Here is a 16893-nt window from a genome sequence, read left to right on the forward strand (position 1 = left end):
CTAGGTTCCCAAAGTTGTTGGGTATGGTTTTAACCTAGTCCAAATCCAAGTTGGAGCATCGTCTAGCTAGGTCTAATCAAGCTATGTTTGTCTTCAATCGTACAATAGTGTTTGGATCAAAAGATTGGATTTAAGCTTGATCCAGGTGAAAACCAGAAACATACCTGGTCTCACTAGGGTAGGTTTGAGAACTTGGGGTCAGAACCACACTTGGATCAATAGGAATCGGGCCAAAACCCCCATAATTGACCTCATGAAGTGCACCAGGACTGAACAGGTTTGAGAGTGATCTGGTTTTGCCCTGGGACTCATCGAGTGGCCTATGGCCACCCATGTTAGCGCACACAAGCCTCCCACCCACTTGCATCACCCGACGGTTTGGTGGCTAGTTGCCAATAGGAGAGGGTCTTGCCAGCATGCCCTATCTGGTGGAAGGTCACCAGACTAGGACCAACCTGCTGACGGCCTGGTGGGCTGTTTGCATAGAAGACGGGTCGGTGGTGGGCAACACCCACCCTCCCTTGATGGCTTTATTAGGTCTCAAGGGAGACCCCCGGCCGGTGGATGGCTATCTTGCTGGCTATTCCTGGCTGGCGGGTGGTCACCAGCATGCGGTAGCTGGTGTCTGTCCCTCTGGCCACCAACTCCTTCCATTGAGAGTGATAGTTCATATTATTATCATTGTTCCCTTGCGACTTACAATGTACAGTTGCGCTTAGAGTCTGTTTTGCTTTTGTTGAGTCTGATGTAAGCTGCTCGGTTCAGGTGAATCAATACCCCGAAGGGGAAACCCGTATACTTGAACTGTAATAGCCTGCGGGCAAAATTGTGAATGAAGTAAATGCGTTGAGCTTTCTTTTGTTCACCCTCATTGTGATTGCTTCTTGTGATTGCAATTTCTCTCCCTCTATTCTCTTTTGCACTCTGATTACACGCTTCCGCGATCGGCAAGCGAGCTGACAAGTAGGCTTGCGGCGGTGGGAAGGACCGTCGCGCCGCGCTGGCCCATTGAAGGAAATAGGCCCGTGACAAGTGGTACCAGAGCTCGTTCTTGTGCTGGGGAAGGGACTCCGGAGTCGGTGTCGACAGACACGCCGACAGACTGTGATTTGTGAGCAAGACATCGTGGCGCCTTATCAAAACTTCCGCAACACCAAAGGCAAGGCAGTTGCTGAAGCTGAGGAGATGGGTTCACCTCGGGGCCAAGAAGAGTTGGCTGCAACTGTTAACAAGCTGGTGGAAGAGGTGACTTTGCATGATGAAGTGATTTCACGCGCATGTGAATCATTCAATGGACTGAATGATGTGGTGGCGAGCCTGCAAGAGCAGGTAACCTTATTAATGGGCAGGTCACTTCGTTGACGACTATAGTGGTCGACTTGCAGACTGAAGTAGGGGAGCTTCAGTTGAAGAACCGTACGTTGCAGCGGACGGTGACCCTAAATGGCGGAAATGGTGAGAAACCATCAAGGATTGATGTACCAAGACCCGCAAAATTCAATGGTTCTTGCGACAGCAAGGCCATTGAGAACTTTTTGTTCCAAGTAGAAGACTACTTGGATATCCAGAATGTGACCCTCGAAGATCTAAGGATCAAGGCTGCAGCGGCCTTACTTGATGGGGATGCTATCGCTTGGTGGAGGCGGAAGCGCAATGACATGGAGAGGGGTCAATGTGTGATAGACACCTTTGATGACTTCAAAATGGAGTTGCGCAACTACTTCATGCCAAGAAATGCGCAGAGGCAGGCTTATCGGATGGTTCGTGAGCTCAAACATACTGGTTCGTTGCAAGACTATGTCAGAACGTTCCAGAAGCTTATGCTGGAGATACCTAACATGCCAGAAGATGACATGCTCAACTGGTTCATTGTGGGACTTCAGCCATGGGCACAGTCTGAAGTGGAAAGGAGCAACCCCCGTATTTTGGAAGATGCATATGTGGCAGCTGAGCACTTAGTTGACACTCAGCGCAAGCCTTTCACCCCATCAACCAAAGTTGGGAAGAAGCCTGACCACGGAGGCAAGAAGGATGAGCAACACAATGATAAAGGTGAGGCATCGACACGTCATTAATCCAAAAAGAAACAGAACTTCACAAAGCATAGCAACAACAACAAGGGTGCGGTTGTGACATGTTGGTTCTGCGACGATAGACATATCGCCAGGCAGTGCCCAAAGCGCCTTGTAAAGGACGACGGGCAAGCCAATGATGCATGGGAAGAATGTAGCGATACTGAATGCAGTGACATTGAGACCATGCAACCAAGGATGGGGGCCATGTGATCGATTAACGCAGCTAGAAGTTGCGCAGCTAAGAACATGCAGGTCAGTAAGGAACTTATGTACGTAGAAGTCATTATGATTGAAAAGTCTACTTCAGCAATGGTAGACTTGGGGGCCACACACAACTTTGTCTCGCGGGAAGAGGCAGAGCGGTTGGGATTGAAAACTGGGCCAAAGCAGAGGACTATTAAAACAGTAAACTCTGAGGCCAAGCCCATCCTTGGTGAAGCAAGAGATGTGGCTATTCAAGTGGGGAGTTGGGTTGGCAAAACCAACTTCTCTGTTGTGCCCCTGGACGATTTCAAGGTGATTCTGGGTATGGAGTTTCTGCGAAGCCAGAATGTTATGATGCTGCCAAAGTTTAACACATTGACGATCATGGGGTCAGACCTGTCACACACAGTGCAGTGCCTTACGCAGAAAGGCAAGTCTTCTGTGTTATTGGCAATGCAACTGAAGAAGGGTGTCAAGCATGGGGAGCAAACATTCTTAGTTGCAGTGCGTGCAGATGAAGGGAAGGTAGAAGCAACAGTGTCGCCGACCCTAGCCCCACTATTGAAGGAGTTTCGGGGGGTGATGCCCCCGAAATTGCCAAACCGTCTTCCGCCAAGACGCGAGGTCGACCACAAGATTGAGTTGACCCCGGGAGCGAAGCCTCCTGCAATGGTTCCATACCGTATAGGGTCAGCTGAGCTGAAGGAGCTACGTAGGCAGCTAGACGAGATGTTGGACGCAGACATTGTTCGTCCATCAAAAGCCCCATTTGGTGCCCCGGTCCTTTTCCAAATGAAACATGATGACTCTAAACGGTTATGTGTGGATTACCGTGCCTTGAACAAGGTCATGGTGAAGAACAAGTACCCATTGTCATTGATAGCGGACTTGTTCGATCAGCTAGGCAGTGCCCATATCTTTTCCAAGCTAGATCTGCGATCGGGTTACTGGCAGGTGAGGATTGCCTAAGGTGATGAGCCGAAAATAACTTGCGTCACCCGCTATGGTGCTTACGAATTTCTAGTAATGTCATTCGGGTTGACAAATGCTCCAGCCACGTTCACGACTTTAATGAACCAGATCTTCTACCCTTACTTAGACAAGTTTGTGGTAGTCTACCTGGATGATATCGTGATCTACAACAACAGCATAGAGGAACATGTCGAGCACTTGCGAACAGTGTTTCAGGTGCTGAAGGAGAATGACCTCTGTGTCAAACGAGAGAAGTGTCTCTTCGGGCAGGAGGAGATCAGCTTCCTTGGCCACGTTGTGGGGCGTGGTGTGCTGCGTATGAATGGGCAAAAGATAAAGGCCATCCAGGAATGGGTTCCGCCAAGCAAAGTGTCAGAATTGCGGTCATTCCTCGGTTTGGCAAACTATTATCGGTGTTTCATCGAAGGTTATTCCTTCATTGTTGCGCCCCTCATAGATTTGTTAAAGAAGAATCGGGTATGACTCTGGACAGGAGCATGCCAAGATGCCTTCGATGGCTTGAAGAAAGTCTTAGTGAGGGAGCCAGTGCTGTGACTGCCTGATCATTCGAGACCCTTTGAAGTCCACATTGATGCCTCAGACTTTGCCATTGGCGGAGTTATTATGCAAGATCGTCATCTGATCACATATGAGAGTCGCAAGCTGAAGGATGCAGAGAGGCGTTACACAGTGCACGAACGTGAGATGACTGCCATTATGTATTGCCTCAGGACCTAGCGGCACTACCTTTTGGGTGCTGAGTTCGTCGTCAAGACGGATAATGTGGTCATGAGCTATTTTCAGACACAAAAGAAGTTGACGTCTAAACAAGCTCGATGGCAGATGTTTTTGGCTGAGTTCGACTTTGCCTTGGAGTACAAGGTTGGAAAAACCAATGTTGTGGCGGATGCTCTGAGCCGTAGGGCTGAACTGGCAGCTGCGCCCGCGGAGTCTTTTGAAGTGCATTTGGAGGGTGCATTGTTGAGCCGCATCCGCGAGGGTATGCAGCAGAATCCGACTGCACAACACCTTGTTTTTCTAGCGCAGGCAGGGAAGACTCAGCGATTTTGGCTACAGGATGGCCTCCTCCTAACAAAAGGAGGATGCATCTTTGTACCACGGTGGGGAAGCCTTCGCTGAGAGCTACTCAAGGAGTGCCATGATACACTATGGGCCGACCATCCTGGTCAGGAGCAGACCTTAGCACTCCTTGAGTGCGGCTACTATTGGCCGCAGATGAGAGACGACGTTGAGGGGTATGTGCGGACATGCCTCATCTGCCAGCAAGATAAGGAGACAAACCAGAAGGCTGCCGGTCTCCTTGAGCCTCTACCAATTCCAGAACGTCCTTGGGATAGCATCTTCATGGACTTTATTGTTAGTCTGTCGAAGGTAGAGGGCCTCGGTTCTATTTTGGTTGTGGTGGATTGTTTCTCAAAGTATGCCACGTTCATCCCAACTTCCAAAGAGTGCCCTGCAGAGAAGACTGCGGAGTTGTTCGTAAAGCATGTGGTGAAGCATTGGGGCATACCAAAGAGCATTGTGAGTGATCGCGATGCTCGCTTCACGGGCAAGTTCTGGCGTGAAGTATTTCGGCTACTTGGCTCTGAGTTGTTGTTTTCAACAAGCTTCCATCTGTAGACAGATGGGCAGACAGAGCGGATCAATGGGATACTGGAGCAGTACCTTAGGCACTTTGTTAGTGCCAATAAAAAAAATTGGGTGAAGTTCCTTGATGTGACACAGTTTTGTTATAATCTGCAGAAGAGCGAGTCTTCATGCCACAGTCCGTTCGAGATAGCCACAGGGCAGCAGCCACTGACCCCGCACACTCTTGCCACACAAGAAAAGTGAAGGCCATCATTCGCCTATCAGTTTGTTCGCGACTGACACGAGCAAAATGAGTTAGCGAAGGCATTCTTACACAAAGCGGCAAAGAGAATGAAGAAGTGGGCGGACAAACATCGTCGGCCCGCAGGGTTCCAAGTTGGGGACCAAGTGTTGGTGAAGTTATATCCTGGTCGCACAGGCATCTTCCGCGGGCGGCACCGCGGACTACTCAGAAAGTATGAAGGACCCTTCACCATCACAAATAAGGTGGGCAAGCTGGCATACAAGCTGGAGTTGCCCCCAGACTTCAAGGTGCACCCGGTGTTCCACGTGTGCAACCTCAAGCAGTTCCATCCAGATGATGGAGACCCAGAACACAGTGTGCCACAACGCGCTCCCATCATGCAGAGGGCCCCAGCAGCACAACGGGCCGAGAAACACCTCAGTCAGATCCTTCGCCACAAGGTCAACTACTTGGGACAAACGAAGAAATACTTGGTGCAGTGGGAGGAAACATCGGAACCAACGTGAGAGCCTACATTTCGAATGAACAACCGCTACCCGACTGAAGTCAGGGTTTACCACGAAACAGATGGCACCGAGGACAGTGCATGATTTGAAGGGGGGAGCATGTTCCCTTGCGACTTACAATGTACAGTTGCGCTTAGAGTCTGTTTTGCTTTTGTTGAGTCTGATGTAAGCTGCCCGGTTCAGGTGAATCAATACCCCGAAGGGGCAGCCCGTATACTTGAACTGTAATAGCCTTCGGGCAAAATTGTGAATGAAGTAAATGCGTTGAGCTTTCTTTTGTTCACCCTCGTGATTGCTTCTTGTGATTGCAATTTCTCTCCCTCTATTCTCTCTTGCTCTTTTGCACTTTAATTACACGCTTCCGCGATTGGCAAGCGAGCTGACAAGTAGGCTTGCGGCGGTGGGAAGGACCGTCGCGCCGCGCTGGCCCATTGAAGGAAATAGGCCCGTGACAATCATAGCCTGTGCCACAAGTTGAGATCCTTTGACGAATATTTAATCTGATTGAATTGTTCTCTCAAAATGTTCGATCAAATATATCTAAGCAAACTATCCTCTTTATCATGCTAGGATTCTCCATCAAACTTTGCAAAAAAGTGAAGATTGAGGAGAGCAATCAAAGCTCGGATACCAATTTGACACAAAGGGCAGGAGGATCGCTCCTGAACCCTGCAATAATTGATACCTTATCGTAGCTACGAAAATAAAGAAACTAGAAAAATATGAAAAATAACAGAAAATTGCAAGAAAATAAACTAAAATCACTTATAATTATTCATCTAGCTCTCTCCCTCCTCTCCACACGCACACACACACACACACTATATATATATATATCAAACTCAAGAAAAACCCTAATCCTAATACGGATCTGAGATGGATCCGAAACTCAACTAAAATCTGAACAAGATCTAAAAACCAATATCAAACTAAAATAATTAAAGAAAAAACACAAATATTTAAGATGGATCCAAATGAACCCTAACAACTCGCTCCTGTGTCAAATGTGCATGGGTCCACTTTGATATCTGATAATTCCCAAGTGAGGTGTGTAGCAAAGAGTTAAATATAGTCATTGATCATTTATTTATATATATATATATATATATATATATATATATGACCTGATCTACTCTCGCTAGCACGAAGCCGACTCTACTACAAACTTCGGTGTCAAGCCACCTAGTCCTGCAAGAAAATGTGGATTGACACGACCACCCACGTGAAGGGACAATTAAGATGCATGAGGAATGAATGAACGAGTGAGCTAAATAAAATGAAACGAATGGTGCCATATTCAGGCTAGCGTCTCCAAGTGGGGAATTAGGGTTTTGTGAGATGCTGACAGCTTCTAGGAGAGGTAAGAAGGGGACACTCCTAAAGCCAGGTCTGATCGGACTTTAGGAAATGGTCCCCATTTGCCTTTAATTATGAAGGTAGAGTTTGCTTGAATGAGTAGTAGTTGTTGTGAAGGCAGAAGGCTGTTTCTACGTGTTGGATGTGTGGGGTAGATGATTTAATGGCATGGTAAGGAGGTCATTTTAGGATGGTAAAGGCAACATGTCCTACTCCATATATGTCATACAAGCCAAAGGGGGGAGGGGCTTGTGGTAGATGGGGGCGGAAAGCGACTTGTCTATGAGTATCAACTCGTAGAATTATGGAGATGTATGTGTACAGTTAGGGGGGAATAATGGCAAAACGGGTGAAGCATGCACCGATAAAGCAATTTGTGTTCCAGAGGTGGCCACTCAGACCCCTCAAAAATCATTAAATTACTATATCAACTAAAACTCATGCAAATCCCCACAGACCCAAATTACACTCACCATCTAAAAATGCAATAACTGAAAAGAAAAGTTCTATTATTTTTTTTTCTCTTTTATGATGAAGGAAAAAATGAAAAAGGAAAGGGCATCACTGCACCTACCGCATTTTTTTCCACTTTTTCTTTTATTGAAATAAAACCTTGAGAACAGCGAAAAGTAATAAAAATGGGATAACACCAAGTTGCCTTCTCCCCTGACAATGACTAATACATCCATCCAGCCTTTTGTTATAATTGTCATCAAGTCCTTTCGAGGGGTCTCCTTGCTGTTGGACTAATGTACCCTTGGCCCCTGGTCTTAGCCTTTTAGGTTGTTGTCGGCTTCCTAATCTTGATATGAGGACCCTTTTCTATGATGATCAGCAATCCGCTAGGTTAGTAAACCTGGAAGAGTGGATTAGCCCCCATAGTGCTGCTTCATACCTGTTTCAGGTTTGCATTCAGAAGGAATCGAACTCGTGATGTCCAAGGCTTCTGCCTTCATTACATCCCAACGCTTGCCCTAACCAATCGGATAACCGTGCAAGGGTTTATTATGAGAGATCTTAATGAGATGCTTTATCAGGATAATCAACCGAGTTCATGATCCTATCAGTTTATCATTTATTACTTTTGTTTTTTAAAGAAGAAGAATATACTAATGAGCAGGTGCCACTAATCAGTGTCTTCTTGATAAAGGCTAAATCTTAAGGTATCTATCTATTGAGGATATGGCCATTCTTATTATATTTAAAGAAGCTATAATCAATGTGAGATGGAACCATTTTAATATAATTTACTTCTCTTAACACAAAAAAATGTGAGATGGAACCTTTGTGCAATGACCACAACCCAATGGTACTTTTCCCATTCTTTGACCATTTACCCTATTTACCACACTAACTGCTGCTTCTCATTCAATGAGAATCCTGTAGTTCATGAAAAGGCAGGGCAATATAATCCCCGTGCCATTGAGCATCAAAATCTGATGATTATCATAAGAGATTTCCAACATATCACAAGGTTCGTGTTCCCCTTCTTGATCCATATGAACATGGAACGAACTCGATAAATCTGACAGGATAAAAGATATTAGTATAGTAAATGAAGCTGATGACCTGACCCTTATCCCTGTTAACATAACACCAACTCACTGCTTGGTCTTTGGTTAGGGATGCAGGCCAGCAAACACCCAATCTTTATTGTCAACTGGGCGAACTCTTTCTTAATTCAAATAAACAATAGAAGAAGAAATGATTGGTCAAACTTTTTGATCCTCCTGATCTACGTTTTCAGTTTTAGTTAAATAAAGGCTGGAGCAAGTGTGGCCTACCAAGTCATGTCAGTCCATACGGTCCTATACCTGATCCAATGGTGGGTCTGTGCGGGGGACGGGCTATGCACTGAGGCAGGTTTCAGTCAATGTTGTCAGTATCGATGTGTATCGGGCAACAAGTCAATATGCTTCACTCCTGACTCAGTTATTTTTAATAAATATAAAAAATACTTACAATTATTTTTTAATATTATTTATTATTATTTTAATCACTTTGACATGTGTCACGTTCTGATTGACATGTAATATTTTTTAATTTATGTTTTTTGGCCAATTCAAAACGGTTCACGAGTATCGCTATTGGCCGATTCACCTGTATCATTGGCCAAACGATACATGGCCGATACCGATATTCATACTGTCGGTTTATGCGACAAATACCGCCGATGTTTTGAAAATATCATGTTTTTATTGTGATATTTACGTGATAATAACCCGATATAAACAATTTGTTTTCGTAAATTATGAATAAAGCAAAGGTTATGTCTGTAAAAAGGAGGGGACGAGGAGTGGCCAAACGTACTTTGTGTTGGAAGGTGATTATTCACTCCCTTTGGTGTTATTGGTGGGTCCATTGAGTAGTCTGGACCACAAGAAAGGCAGCAGGTGGCCACTGCAACTCAAAGTCTGAACAGGTACAGATGGATGTAAAAGAGGCCAAAGACCCGAAAGCGAGTACCCTTGAATGCAAACACCACCACCACGACTCCCTTTGATGCCATCAGTGTACCTCTCTCAAAGCCCGTCTTTTTATCTATATTTATCTTAATCTGAATGATCAATCACCGCCTTCTCTCTCTCTCTCTCCCCCCTATATCTTTGTTCGACTGATGGGTCATTCTTTTCCTAAAGAGACTCTCTCTCTGTTGAGGCATGGATGATGAAAGAAAGGGTACTTTGATAAGGAATGCTAATATGTCAGAACGGTTGCACAGAAGGGTCAGAAATGTCGAGGAACCCTCTTCACTCAGCTGATACCAAAAAGAATGCTCCTTGATACCTCCACGTACTACTACTACTCGTCTTCTTGTATCCCCGTCTTGTCTTTCAATCTCAGAGACTCCGTCACGACTTCTCATGGCCGGCATCTCTTTTGCTGAGAACACCCACATGAATTTCCAATCTTCCAGCATCGGCGCCGGGCCTGGTGGCATCCCGGCTTCTGTAGATTCGTTTTCTCAGCTACCCTTTATCCGATCTGGGGTCTTGGCTGACGACAATAGCAACAACAACAACAGTAGCAGCAGCAACAAGAAAGAAAAGGCCATTCGGCTGTTCGGTATAGAATTCAGTGAGAAGAAGCCGAGCCATGGCAGTTCTGTAGAGGAGGAAGGTTCGGATGAGACTGTTTGTGAAGAGAATAACAAAGAGTTGGAGGATGGAAATAACAGTAGTAATAATACTAACAATAATAATAGCAGTACTGCTAATCGTGGTGTTGGTGCTGCTGCTGGCAATAGTGGTGCTAGTGGGAGTAGGAAATTCGAGTGCCATTATTGCTGTAGGAATTTCCCCACTTCGCAGGCATTAGGAGGACATCAGAATGCACACAAGAGAGAGAGGCAGCACGCGAAGAGGGTGCACCTGCAGTCGGCCATGGCGCACACCGGCTCGGTTGGTTCAAACCTGGGTCCAGTGTATGGCCTCATGAATTATCACCAACACGAACGTTACCCGGGCATAAACCGCGCCGTCTTAGGTGGGTTCGAGCCTTCTTCCTATTCATGGCTGCCCAACATGCCTCAAACGATTAATGGGAGCCCTCTGCAGCCCCTTTGGAGATTCCCCTTGGTTCAACACAGTCATACCCATGAAGGGTTTCACCACACACCCCTCCCTCTGCAGTTGTTCGCATCAGAGGACTCCGGCCCAGCTCAAGAGCCTAGGCTCGGGCGCCAGACCGAGCACACATCATCGGGGAAGGACAATGTGAGTCTTGATCTACATCTGTAACGTCTCTTTCTTGGTTAAGATGTAAGAATCTGCCTCTCAATTTCACCCAATTGATCACACATTGTTTTCTTTTCTTAACCTTCACCTCTGCACTTGTTCCTCTCTCTCTCTCTCATGGCAAGAGACACGTGTTGGTGAGAAGGGGAAGAGGGTGTACGTACTCCTCCACCTCGCTATTTGAGAACTGAATTAACAAACTACGAGTTTCTTTTGCTTTTTTTGGTCTGCCAATCTCATCTTTTCTAACGAAAGCAAACCAGTTTTCTTGTGTGATTTTAATTCCTGCATCGCATCTACTTCTTTCTTTATTGTTTCTGGTTTGATGGTTTGCGATTTGCTAAATATGGGAATTTCGTGAACTTCACCCATAAAAGCGTGCCCTTATTAGGCCGCGTTGCTGATTTATTGTTCATGATTCGGTTTTATTGCATTGACCCCTTCCAAAACCACCACGTAGTTGTTCACCATGGGATCTAGTGCTCATGTAGTTTTGGTAACAAAAATATTCTTCGTTATCTAAACTCAGACGCGGATGAGAAAGGACAAGTACAGCTCCATCCATGGTTAGGCACATGTCCCCTCTCTCTCTCTTTCTCCCTATTTATATATATACTGTACGACCATAGCTTATAGTTATATACACTTCATTTACATAGATCCAAGCTCCAAACGCAAAACCTAACCAGTTGATCATGTTTAGCATATGCAAATTATTACTTTCATGTGTCAGGGTTAACTAAAATATGATGTTTTATGCCATTTTTAAACCACCCTTATTTTTCATAAATTATGAGCTGTTGATTTTTACTGCCTCAAAACTGAAATATTAGAACATATTAAACATGATAAAACCGTCTGAAATAAATCATTCTGAACACATCCATTTGGTTAGATTTGCCATTTAGTGGACAGATATATGCAAACAAAAGTTTGTACCACTGTATGATATCATGGTACAAAACCACCATATATATATATATATATATATATATAGAGAGAGAGAGAGAGAGAGAGAGAGAGAGAGAGAGAGAGAGATTAGTAGCCAATAATTTGTGTCTTAAATGTCCTAGACACTTTTAAAAACCATAGTTACAACATGCTATGTCACAGTGACATGCCACTGACACAAGTATCGATATGTATGATATTATTTTAATATTTTAATAATATTTTATAACTTTTAAATTTAATTTTAATAAAAGTCATTTTTTAATGTTCAAAAATAAAAATAGTTTTTATTAATTAAAATTAAAAAAAACTGTCTGAAAGAAAAAAAATTGAACTTTCAAGTCGAGTCTGAATCTCCTCGAGTCCACAAATCACTGTGAAATAGGTTACATGTATTTTCTGCTTAATCTAAACTTGTAGGTGTATTTATCCTTGTTTATTTACTAAAATAAAATGTGCTCTTCATAAAGTTTGTTTTTTTTTCATCATCGAATTTTAGTTTGATAGGTGCCCTTGACTTTTTATTCTTATATAAACACATCTAAACGTGAAAAGTGCATCATTTAAAGCATGTCTTCTACTAAGTAGATTAAGACTAGCATCCCTAAGTTAAGATGAAGTAAACACTAGTTCATATGCTTTTAAGTCATTTAAGATGGTTTATGAGACAAGTGTTTATGACCTACAAACTATATATATATAGGCCATCGACTGTTGGATCATGTATTTTTAATGAAAAGATGTGATTTTTGGATGCCTGAATATATAAAAATTGAGCAATTGATTTTCATGCTTTAAAAAATCCTTCTTATAGATCGTGCTTGAATGATTCAAGAGCCTGTTTTTATAAGATCAAGAATCTAGATCACGTGTATGATGAAAATCTTGGTTCATACTCCATTTCAGATAATTCTATTCAATATATTCTAGTGGCCCATATGTAGGGTCACTAGAATATGTTAACATGAAATATGTGAACTAGATTGTGAACTAGGCATTTCTGACAATTGTTTTGTAAATCCAACCCTACATATGCATTCTGCATGGTCCATTTGCTAGGAATCATCTATTGGATCATGTATTTTTGATGAAAAATATAATTTTTTGATACTTGAATATTTACGAAAATATTGAGTCGTTAATTTTCAAGCCTTAAAAGATCCTTTTTATGCATCATAATCAGATGATCCAAGAGCCTGTTTCTATAAAAACCAACATTTAGATCACATATGCACAGTAAAATTTAAGAAAAAAATAAAAACATGAAAATTGAGGTTCATACTCCAATTCACATATTTCTAGTTAGCATATTCTTGTGACCATATATAAGGTCAATAAAATATGTTAACTGAAATATGTGAACCGTAGTGCGAACTAGGCATTTTGAGACTTTTTTTACAAATCCAACTCTGCAAATGCTTTCAACATTGTCCATTTACTAGGAATCGACTGTTGGATTATGCATTTTTAATAAAAAATATGATTTTTGGATGCTTGAATATTTACAAAAATTTTGTGCCATTGATTTTTAAGGCTTAAAAGATCCTTTTTATGCATTTTAATCGAACAATCTAAGAGTATGTTTCTATAAAACCAAACATCTAGATCACATGAAACAGTGAAATTTAAAGAAAAAAAATCTCATGAAAATCTGGGTTCATACTCCAATTCACATATTTCCAGTTAATATTATAAATGCTCTCAATGATATATATGCTACATGATGAACTTTTTGTTAATGTTAATGGGTAGTAACAAAGAAAGGGATAATGGACTGGAAGTGATGCCAGGATAAGTTAATGCTTTCATGACACAAAGGACAGAAAGGTGGAAGCAGCTGCGTGTAGAGTTTGTATGTGCAGACTTAAAGGATTAAAGAATTGGCCATTATGAATGATGCCGACATTTCCATCTCTCATCTTTTAACCGTAACAGGTTGGAAATGTCATTAGACAAGTACATGGAGTCGGTGGAAGTTAACACTAAATGCAAAGTTGTTTTTTGAGGATAAAAGAAGACTTTATTAATATACAGAAGACAGCATAAACGATGAGGAGTCGTCTATAGACTCTATACTAGATCAGATACACATACTATGAGCACAGGTCAAAAGGTACATAAATCAGAATTACTCAGCTGCAAATAAATCGTTCCCCAATCCAAGAAATATCTTGGTTTGGCCAGACTAGTTTAGCGCAGAAGGTGATGTCCAATTGTACCACTAAATTTATCATTTTGAGGTTAGCTCTTTTTCCAGCGAAACAAGCAATTGTTCTTTAACATTAAAATTATAACATTGAAGCCCACATATGAATATTTACCTAAGATTATATATATATATATAGCTGCGCAACCCTTAGGTGTGCAGTTACTTTGGAACAAACATGTGATGATTTAAGCACACAAAAAGCTTAGCAAAATGCAAGTTTTAAGCATTAGTAATGCTTTTAAAACGCCACTAAAGGTCCTAGTTATGTGAGCTGGGACCTTTAGTGACGCTTTAAAATGACACTATTCAAGCCTATGGGATGTGTATGTCTTTTGTAAAAAGATGTTTAGTGACGCTTTAAAGCACTGCTAAAGGTGCTAAAATGCACAAACAATGCATTGTAGCATCTTTTTCGCGTTTTTTGGACAGTGGTCATCCATCTCACCTTGTGATGAACGGCCACGATCATTCCATTGATAGCTGCTCGCCTAAGGGTTGTGCAGCTACCAATCACTATATATTTATATATGACATTAACCACCTGTGGATTAGCTTGTGGCTCGTAAACTCATAAAATAGGCTTGGCAAGCTGAACGTGGCATTAGGTCGTATTCGACTTGGCTTGGCTCGTATAGGCTTGTTAACTACTAATAAATATATTTTACATAAATTTATATCACAAAACATGGATATTTGAAGTATTTGGCTTCATAGAAAAAGTTTAGAATCCTAATCCTATTATTAATTTGTAGGTTTGAAACAATGTATTTATTTTGTAAATGGGTCAGTTTGCGCTTCACTGAACAATAGGTTTAAAGTATGATTGAACTTTATTGTTTTCAATTTTGAAAAGTATATTTTTATTATAAATGAACTAGCTCATGCTCAGCTCATTTAACTTGGGCTCACCATGAGCTCGGTTTGCCACAAAAATGAGCTTAGCATGAACATCCTCACTTTGGTTTGTTCAGCTTATTTACCAGACCTAACTATGATCATCCTGCAACCTTTTTGTTAGCTCTCTCATTAGGGTCTCCTTCAAAAATTATAGCTACAGGTGTTTTTTGCTTGATTTGAACTGGTCAATGTGTTTATGATAATTTTTTATGAAAGCATCTTATAAATTGAATTGATTTCTAAGAAAAAATTAAATATTTTGCAATATCAGCCACTAAAGTTTTATCTCACTAAAATACACATTTGAGCATTAAAAAAACATGACCAAATATATGCTTTCTATTGAGTAATTTGTGATAACTAAAAGAGCCTAATCTTATACAGTTTTCTATTGTGTAAACTGTGATAAATTCGTATACTAGTTTAAATCAAGTAAAAAAAAACATGCAGCCATGGTTTGTTTTTTTTAGGGTTCTAACAAGTGACCTAATGAAAAGGTGCCACTCACTTTATATATATATATCCCCTTCAAAACGTTGTATTTTTTAGTAAATATGATCATATGGATGTGATCTCCATGGTTGAAAATATATGAAGAGACCTTTAGAGCATGCTGTTTTGATGTACAGATAGGAGTGGTCTACCACTGACCTCCCCTTCATAACGTTGTGTTTTTTAGTAAATATGATCATATGGATGTGATCTCCATGGTTGAAATATATGAAAAGACCTTTTGGAGCATGCTGATTTGATGTATAGATAGGATTTTACAAGCATCTAAAGAATCAAGGGTTCTAAAATTTGTGAAATTTTTTTATTTTATAAAATCTTGCTTACACATTGAAAAACTTTGATTAAAGAGTCTAATCATATGTTCTCAACATTAAGATCACAAAGCCCAGGATCATGTCCCATCACATCGCACACTTTGAATGTACTTGCACTTGGCTGCCCTCCATCTGCTTTTAGGCCCCACCACTGGCAGACTGTCGGTCAAAGATGAAGGGCATAAGGTGCAATGGCACACTTCAAAATGTGCCACGTGATCGCACCTGATCTTGGCTCGAGATCAAATGCCAAAAAATATATCTAACATATAGATTTTGAAGGAGAGGGCAAGAGGTGGACTATCCCCATTCTCATATATATATATATATATATATATATATATATATATATATATATATATATATAGAGAGAGAGAGAGAGAGAGTCCCATTTTTCATTTTGCCCCAAAGTTTTGAAGTGTTGTACAATAGATCTGAACTGTTAGATGTGTTTAGCATGCTCGTTGCAGTAGGAATCTGACTCTTGGATCATGTTTTTTGATGAAAAAACATGTTTTTATGAACCGAAAAAAACTGTTAGCTTCATAGCCATTGATTTTATATAACCCTAAGAACCAGGTCAGATTCCGGTGATCCAAAATCCTGTTCCCACTAAAAAAATCTATAGATCACATCTATGGTGTTAGATGTGATAAAAAAATGCCAAAAATGGTGATTTTTGAGTGGGCAGAATGAGAAGGTGGCAAAGGAGCGCATTACTCTCTCTCTCTCACACACACACACACACACATATATATATATATATATATATATATATATATATATATATATATATATATATATATATATATATATATATATATATAAAGCCAACTGTTCTCAGTTGAATTATGAGGGCTAGATTGGAGTAACTGTACCACGTACAAAAAGTGGTGGCAGTTTTGGTCAGTCAGTATTCAAGTTACAACCATCGGATTCTTTTTAACATTTATGCTTTTCGTGAATTATAGCTGCAAATTGATTGCAGTACAAGTGGCATCGTACCCATTTGTTTTCTACTACTAGCAATTCATTTTTTCTTTTCTATTTTGTATATTACAGATTGACCAAGTACATAATTAATATCTAGGCCTAAGGCCATCGATTTTTGGCCCCCATGCCCACCATTACCTTCTAATTTAATGTTCCTGGGTATGCTATACATTCTTGGAGTTTATGCGATTATACAAGACTTAACAACTACTCCAATCACATTTAAAGCTCTGTTTGGTAGCCCCTGCAATATTTACTGGAAGCACTGTTTTCATGTGTTGCCAAAATATGGCTTTGGCAAAATCTGTTTT

At 41.4% G+C, this 16893-nt stretch overlaps 1 protein-coding gene across 1 annotated transcript; it reads left to right on the plus strand.

The window, feature by feature from the left end:
- The first annotated feature begins 9438 nt into the window (after positions 1–9438).
- LOC149841078 (zinc finger protein 8-like) lies at positions 9439–10923 on the plus strand. The gene has a single exon (XM_090003578.1). It carries the CDS (start codon positions 9833–9835, stop codon positions 10706–10708), a length of 876 nt encoding a protein of 291 aa, XP_089859704.1. The 5' UTR covers positions 9439–9832; the 3' UTR covers positions 10709–10923.
- The last annotated feature ends 5970 nt before the right edge of the window (positions 10924–16893 follow it).

Source organism: Nuphar pumila, chromosome 4 (assembly GCF_984573655.1).
Source record: "Nuphar pumila chromosome 4, dmNupPumi1.hap1.1, whole genome shotgun sequence".
Lineage (NCBI taxonomy): Eukaryota > Viridiplantae > Streptophyta > Magnoliopsida > Nymphaeales > Nymphaeaceae > Nuphar > Nuphar pumila.

What these genes read in the sequence shown, in the direction of transcription:
- LOC149841078 (XM_090003578.1), top strand. Translation starts at nt 9,833, where the DNA reads ATGGCCGGCATCTCTTTTGCTGAGAACACCCACATGAATTTCCAATCT.